At 34.0% G+C, this 8,575-nt stretch overlaps 1 protein-coding gene across 2 annotated transcripts in view; it reads right to left on the bottom strand.

Moving 5' to 3' along the window:
* Positions 1–5,650: 5,650 nt before the first annotated feature.
* The window catches only part of LOC107668545 (pancreatic alpha-amylase-like), an 8,616-nt gene continuing 5,691 nt past the window's right edge, over positions 5,651–8,575 (bottom strand). For both annotated transcript variants that reach the window (XM_016460458.1, XM_016460457.1), the window contains 3 exons: positions 6,198–6,319; positions 5,982–6,107; positions 5,651–5,886 (listed from right to left, as the gene is read on the bottom strand). In XM_016460458.1, the coding sequence (XP_016315944.1) occupies positions 5,697–5,886; positions 5,982–6,107; positions 6,198–6,319 (438 nt within the window). In that variant the 3' untranslated portion in view covers positions 5,651–5,696. The remainder of the gene's footprint in view (positions 5,887–5,981; positions 6,108–6,197; positions 6,320–8,575) is intronic.

The raw sequence follows: 8,575 nt of genomic DNA, 5'->3' as shown, positions 1-8,575 counted from the left end.
CCTACGTATCTACAGGGGGGTCCGGGGACATGTCCTCCGTAGGAAAATTTTGAACATTTTAAAAGTTAAATGTATCAATCTGGTTTTGAGAGCAAAATTACAAAATAATTTTTCAGTCAATACAAATGAGTTTTATTCTGTTCGATTTGGTTACTGAAAAGGGGTTGGCGGTTTTTCAGTAATCAGATTGAAGAAGAATAAAAAATTATATGCATTGACTGAAAAATTATTTGCAAAGTCCCTGGACTTTAAAGTGAACTTAAACCTCTTTTTAGTTGTGATAGTTTCTCAGTCCACATCACATTTACACTGGTGTTTTTAGGGAGCCAAACAATAATAACAATAAAAATATTAATAATAAATAAGGAAAATAATAAATAGTAGTACAAAGTAAAATAATACAAGTATTATTGATTATCATTATTATTATTATCCCTAAGAGAGTAATGCACTGCTGTAATACCACTGTAAATTCTGTAATCATTTGATCTTTTATGTTATTACGGGAAGTGTAAAAATATTTTTGGTTAAAAAACTCCTAATTTGCTGCTTATTAATTGTTAGTAAGGTAGGTAATTTTAGGTATTCGGTTGGGTTAAGTGATCTAGAATATGGACATGCAGAATAAGGCATTAATATGTGCCTAATAAGTACTAATGAACAGCCAACGTGCTAGTAACATGCATGCTAATAAGCAACTAGTTAATAGTGAGAATTGGTCCTTAAAATAGACTGTTACCATTTTGAAACTCTGGCGGGACAGATTAGACTTTGGTGGACCACCACAGTCCAGGTAATTAATGTGTAACACTGTATCTAGAGAGCAGAATTGCAGATGGCCTAAATACAATGGAGCCCAAGAGCTTGAGACCACTTTGAAAAACTTGGGAATAAAAATCTAAATTAAACCCTTGAAAAAGAATTTGTTTATAACTAAGAATTTATTAAATTCATTTGAATTTTTGCATCAAAATTTTTACTCAAATTGTTATACAAATAACATTTTTATCTTGTAATTCATTAGTGGTCCCCACTGTTTTGTATAAATATTTTTGATATAATACAGTTTAATGTTAGCAAAAGAGATTGCTTAAATTGCATTATTTGCTGAACCATATTTTCTCCAATTCAAAAAAACAAAAACAGAAATGTGTATTATCTGTTGATAAAACTGTTGTTAGATCTGTCAGATCAGGTTCAGTTATCATGCTCAGTTTATTTAATGTAGATTGTACCCTTCATGTGATTTTGTTTTTATTTTCTCTGTCACCTCCAGTCGGTGTTGTGTCTGTGAACACAGCTGTTTGAGCACTAGTATCAGTGGCAGTGCTTGATCCTGGACACAGACTTTTCCGGACATCATCCGATCCGTGTGAAGTGAGCAGTACAGAAGATGACGGAGGATCCTGCTGTCTATGGATTACGTGTCTGTACTCTGTAGTCGATCAGGTTATGTGGGCTCAGAGCTCGAAGCCGGGGTCACCTCTTCAGTGCTGCTGCACAGCATCTGTCTGCTTTCACGGGGCTTTAGAAAATAATGAAAAGACCTTCAATAAGTAATCTGAAAATAAACCAAATGTGTCAAAGTTAAATATTTCTCAAAATCATAAATTGCTATGTATAAAATTATAACAACAAAAAACGTAAGACATTATACGGTACAGTATAAAACACGTTTTTCATAACATACACACTTTTCACTGAGGTACATAACTTAGGTATTGAACTTCTATTTCACAGATAAATCTCAGGATCATAATCCTAAAATAATAATTAGTCAATCAAATTATTTAGAGCTGAAATTACTAATTTGCAGGCAATATTTGCTGTTGTGCCATCTAGTGGTTATATATAGATACTGTAGCAAATGAACATTTACCAGGGCAGCAAATTCGACTAGTTTATGTCAAATTATACTTAGTTTACTCTAATAGTTAATATTAAATAAACATTAGGAACATAAATTATGTTTATTTATAGTGCTTTTACGATAACGTTTCAGTTAGTCAAAGCCCTAAAGCTGATTTGTTCATAAAACGTAACTTAGAAGGATTCTCACTGCTTGGCTCGGTTACTCGATAAACTTTTGCATTTCTTTTGGAATATTCCTATATGTGTTCAGTGTTTGATTATACAACCATTCTTAACGCATTTAAAAAAGTACATCTACTCACCTCATGAGCACTCAGGTTAATGGTCACCTCTGGCGAAATTTTCGCGCCATCTTCAGCTACAAAATACGCTTGCGTGATAATGCTGGTAAATGTTCTGTTTTTTTTTTGACTAAATATTTAAACACTTAATATTATTACATATCTACAATTGGGGATCTACTCATCATGAAACCTGAGATGTTATGTTTACGAGTAACATGTCACTTTAAATTTTTTTATTTTAAAACACAGTATGCTAATCAATTGGCTAAGGTATTATAAAAAATTAAAATAAAATAAAAACGCTGCATACATTACATATACATTGTTATTTCAGATGTTGTGTCATCCAAATGTAGACAGACCCCCCGTTAGGCACTTGCTGTCAAGAAGGAACACCTCAACAGCAGGCGACGCTGACTTGTTAACTTTGTTAAAGCATTATAAAAAATTAAAATAAAATAAAAACGCTGCATACATTACATATACATTGTTATTTCAGATGTTGTGTCATCCAAATGTAGACAGACCCCCGTTAGGCACTTGCTGTCAAGAAGGAACACCTCAACAGCAGGCGACACTGACTTGTTAACTTTGTTAAAGCTGCATTGCGTAACTTTTTTTGGTTAAAAATTATCCAAAATCAATTATGCAGCAAGTACATGACCAGTAAAAAAAAAACTATAACTTTTAAAACTATCTTCTTACCTTATCAGGATTCAAAACGGTAAGCTTGTAATAATGATTTCTAATTTGAGTGGCTCTGGTCGTTCATCTTTGCTTCATTAAGTCACGTCTGTAAACATAAAGAAGGAGTCCCGGCAGCTGGCGGACCATAGCCTCTTCTTACAGCAGTTGGAATAATTCAATTTGTCATTTTGAAAATAGAGTCTTAAACGGTGCGTGATGTTAATGAGATACATAGCCTAAGTGACTGAAATTAGATTATATTCCAGTTTTAACCTATTAAGACCCGGCAAAACATTTTAGGAATTTTTATTTTTATTTTTCATGTCATTACATTGTTTAGAGCATTAAAATTTTTTAAATGATATTTCATTCATAAGTTATGCTACGTCCTTGGTGGAGGACATCGGGACTCAATTTCTTTAAAAATAAATAAATAAAAAGACATGAATGAACATGATTTTTTTTAAATCACCAATACATTTTTAGTTTTCAGGATTTTTTTTTTTTTTTACCAAACTTAAAGATAATTCTCAACTATGTTATAACAGAATGATTTGATATACCATTTTTCTTCATGCAAAATGTGTGTAAAATGGCCATAAACAGGTTTTCTCATTATATATAATGTATGTATCTATAAACTAAATCTAATTTGAACTGAGTACAGTACTGAGTACTTACAAAAGATTTGTATTTCAAAGAGAACGAGTTCTAAAAAACATTAAATTGCTGTTTGAAGTTAAAAGAACAAAAAATAACAATTTCTTTCGATGACATGACTACAGAAATTGAAATCTACAGATAACGCTAATACACACTAAATATAACTTACATGTAGTCACACAATGTTGAGGATGTTAACATGGACAATTTGAGAACAAAGTATAACTAATAATAATTTGCATGGTTTGACGTGATTTGAGCTAACTTTGCGATCGATTTCATCACCATCGGTAGCACGATTTGTCATTTTTATTTATTTATTTATTTATTTTTTTGCAGTTGGTCAGAACAAAATTGGCAGTCATGTAACTTGTTCAGACATTCACATTTTCCGGTGAAACTTCTTATTTTGGACATACTTTTAAGACGTAGTATCTGTAATTCCGAAGTAGTGAATATTCACACTGGTGCATTGACTGACAGCTCAGACACACACACACACCTCAAAACATTAGATTCATCCGCATTGAGGAGCCGTGCTGAATCCCGATGCACAACCCACGTAAAGAAGATAATTCTGTAAATAACTGCAATTGCAGGTTTCAAATTGAGATGGCGACAAAGACGCAAAACTTAGCTTGTTCACTGAATCAGGAGACTACGGTTCTGTGTAAGACACTGACTGTGGTTTATTTTTTTCATGATATGATTCATGAACTTTGTATAAAGATAATTCTCAACTATGTTATAACAGAATGATTTGATATACCATTTTTCTTCATGCAAAATGTGTGTAAAATGGCCATAAACAGGTTTTCTCATTATATATAATGTATGTATCTATAAACTAAATCTAATTTGAATATTCATGTGTTTTTGGGGCAACATGTAATGAAAAAAGAAGTGTAATAATGGGAGTAATAATTGACAAGATTTTCATAATAATATATAATATTTCATAGGAATATTGAAATATATTTTCTTTCCCGATTCATTTGTTGTGTCTCCCAAAATGCGTAATAAACATGCTTTTAGACCCGGTGTCCGCATATGAGGACATGTATGAAATCAAGTTAATCAACGTCCTGTTTCGTAACAGAAAGTCATATTTTGATTTGAAACCCCATAACATTTTCCTGAGATGTTGATTTATGACACACAGTTTAAAAATTAGTTAGATTTAAATGATAATTACAAAATATCATATTTCCATAAGAGTGTCACTAAATTAATATCAGACATTTTTGAAGACCAAGGAGAGGGCGTGGTCATGGTGAAACATCCATACATTTAGTATCTCTAAAAAGCCCTGAATGTGCTCTGTACAGGACATCCAGACTTAAAACTGTGGCATGTATAGTCTCAGAGAAATTCACTAAAATATAATGTCCTCATATGAGGATGCAGGGTCTCAGGAGGTTAAATGTGCATCTGATTACAGTACTTCCACCACAGTACTGAGTACAGTACTGAGTACTTACAAAAGATTTGTATTTCAAAGAGAACGAGTTCTAAAAAACATTAAATTGCTGTTTGAAGTTAAAAGAACAAAAAAGAACAATTTCTTTCGATGACATGACTACAGAAATTGAAATCTACAGATAACGCTAATACACACTAAATATAACTTACATGTAGTCACACAATGTTGAGGATGTTAACATGGACAATTTGAGAACAAAGTATAACTAATAATAATTTGCATGGTTTGACGTGATTTGAGCTAACTTTGCGATCGATTTCATCACCATCGGTAGCACGATTTGTCATTTTTATTTATTTATTTATTTTTTTTTTTGCAGTTGGTCAGAACTTTTAAGACGTAGTATCTGTAATTCCGAAGTAGTGAATATTCACACTGGTGCATTGACTGACAGCTCAGACACACACACACACCTCAAAACATTAGATTCATCCGCATTGAGGAGCCGTGCTGAATCCCGATGCACAACCCACGTAAAGAAGATAATTCTGTAAATAACTGCAATTGCAGGTTTCAAATTGAGATGGCGACAAAGACGCAAAACTTAGCTTGTTCACTGAATCAGGAGACTACGGTTCTGTGTAAGACACTGACTGTGGTTTATTTTTTTCATGATATGATTCATGATCTGATTGTAAACAAAAGCTCATCAACCACACTGTTGAGATAAGTGATTCTGCTTTATTATAATATTATCCTCACTGAATCTACAGTTTGGAGTCAGCATGAATGGCAATGAATGGATCCTCGTCTGTGTTGCTGATGCTGAAGGTGGCACGTCCATCAGCATCCACTGACACCTCTCTCCCTGTGCAACTGCCCCCACTTTTATCTCCAGAGATGACGTCACAGTATGTACCCTTGGGCAGGCCAGTGTTCAGCGTCACATTCAGTGCCCTGGGGCATTAGTCAAATCCAGTTAATGAGCGGTTATGGCTAATTTGCATTATAACATGGTCATTATTCATGGATTAGAGTTGCAAGTTTCTCACCAATCATCATTGTTGATGACAATGAATCCTTTGCTGCCGCGGCTGAAGGCGATCTGATTATTACCATTGTCCCACCAGTTGGAAAGAGGCTGGCCATTGACAACATTACGGTAAATCACCATATTCCTGTGGTGGGGAATAGAGCAAGAGAATTGCTGGGATTTGACACTGACTAAAGAAAGATGTGTCCAGCAGACCTAAAAAACTCACACCTACCTGATTTGACGCCATCTGTGCTCACATATCCACTTGTCCCCACAGGTGGAGTCTGGGTTGATGGGTACTGGCTTAGTGGATCCATTGGCATTGCTTGGAGGGCCCATCCAGTCATTCTGATCCTGTGTTTTATTTCACCAAAACATTATTTGTTCAGGTTTTCTGAACATTTAGCACACTCGTGGCACAACTTAAGGAAAATTTGCTTTTCTTTACTCCTAAGTGCATGATTGCAGAAAAAAATATTGAACATTAATGAAGCAACACATTTTGTTGGAAAATAAATCATAAAGGTAGTTTGTTTTGTTTAAAAACGTATATGAGGTGGCGACACACTTGGGGTAAAAGGCTCACCAGCATGGGGTCTCCAGTATTGATACAAATACTTTAGTTAAAATAATATGTTTTTAAAAATAATAAAGTTAATAATTGTTAAACGTTTGTACCATATAATGTTAATTTTAATAGATAAAATAATTTACAACCCAATTCCAGAAAAGTTGGGACGTTTTGTGAAATGCCATAAAATCAAGAATATGTTATTTGTTCATTCTCTTTAACCTTTATTTAATTGACTAGAGTACAAAGAAAAATATTCCAATATTTTCACTGGCCAACGTAATTTTATTTAGTAAATATAAACAAATTTTGATTTTGATGGCCGCAACACACTCCAAAAAAGTTGGGACAGAGGCATGTTTAACACTGCTTTCCTTTTAATTACAATGTATAATTGTTTGGGTATTAAGAATACTAATTATTAAAGTTTTGCAAGCAAAAGTTTTGACCAATCTCGCTTGATACAAGACTTCAGGTGCTCAGCACTCTCTGATCGTCGTTGTCTGATTCTCCTTTTCATGGCTGGCCATACATTTTCAATAGGAGACAGATCTGGACTGATCTAGCACATTCACTCTGTGTCTATGATGTCATGTCATCGATGTCAAAGATGTCATCTTGGTGGCAGTATATGTCTCTGTACAATTTAAATAAATGCCTCCATGTCAATGGTACTTTCACACATATTCCAGTCAGCCATGCCGTTTGCTCTGATAAACCCCCATATCATGACAGACGTTTGCTTTTGCATCTGTCGCTGGTGAAAGTCTGGATGGTCACTTTGGTCTTTGGGACTGAGAACATGACTTCCATTTTTCCTAGAAACACACTGAAATGTGGACTCATCTGACCACAGCACACATTCCCACTGTCTTTTTGACTATATGAGCTCTGGCCCAGAGAACCCATCACTGCATAGAATTGATGTATAGCTTTCTCCTAGATGTAAGAAAAAGTGATGAGGACAATGAGCATGATCAAACATATTGTGGAGTGGAATCTGGGTCGGGGCAGATTATAGATTCTTACATAGAGTAACAGAGATTCGGGTTGCATTTGTTGATGCAGTGGCATACTATGTTAAGTGACAGCGGTTTTCTGAAGTACTCCTTTATGCAGTGCCATCTGAGGGCTCAAAGGTCACACACATTCACCTGAGGTTTCCTGTCTTGCCCTACAAAGACTAAGATTTCTCTGGATTCCCTGAATCTTTTCACAATATTACGTATGGTAGTTGGTGAAATACCTAAATTCTTTGCGATTTTGCATTGAGAAATGTGATTTTTGATTTGCTTGACACTTCTCTCATTAAATTTGGCACAAAGTGATGAGCCATGATCCAGCTTTGCTTGCACAGACTAAGATGCTCCTTTTAACCCCAAACATGATCCCTTCACCTATTACCATTCACCTGCTTACTGGGAACTGTTTCAAAACAGATTAACTTGGATATTCTTTAACCTTTTCACTTTTATTTTGCCTCGGTCCCAACTTATTTAGAGTGTGTTGCAGGCATCAAAATCAAAATTTGCTTATATTTACAAAATACATTTAAGTTGGTCAGTGAAAACTTTGGAAATCCTTTCTTTGTACTTTTGTCGGTTAAATAAAAGTTAAAGAGCATTAACAAATTGCAGATACTTGATTTTATTGCATTTTACAAAACGTCCCAACTCCCAACGCTTCTGGAATTGGGGTTTATGTCTGTATAATCTAGACTACACTATTGTTCAAAAGTTTGGGGTCTGTTTTTATTTAGTGTTTTTGAAAGAAGTATTTTTTATGCTCACCAAGGCCACATTTATTTGATTAAAAATACAGTAAAAACAGTTATATATTTAAATATTATTATAATTTATTGCTATAATTTAATATTGTAAGAATATAATACAATGTATTTAATGTGACATGATCCTTCAAAAATCATTCTGATATGGTGATTTGATGCTCAAGAAACATTTCTTATTATTGTCAATGTTAAAAACGGTTGTGCTTAGCACGAGTATTCATTTCTTTTTTTTTTTTTTTTTATCTTCTTT

This window comes from Sinocyclocheilus anshuiensis, unplaced genomic scaffold, assembly GCF_001515605.1.
Source record: "Sinocyclocheilus anshuiensis isolate Anshui unplaced genomic scaffold, SAMN03320099.WGS_v1.1 scaffold3132, whole genome shotgun sequence".
Lineage (NCBI taxonomy): Eukaryota > Metazoa > Chordata > Actinopteri > Cypriniformes > Cyprinidae > Sinocyclocheilus > Sinocyclocheilus anshuiensis.
This window is presented reverse-complemented; position numbering and strand designations above follow the sequence as displayed.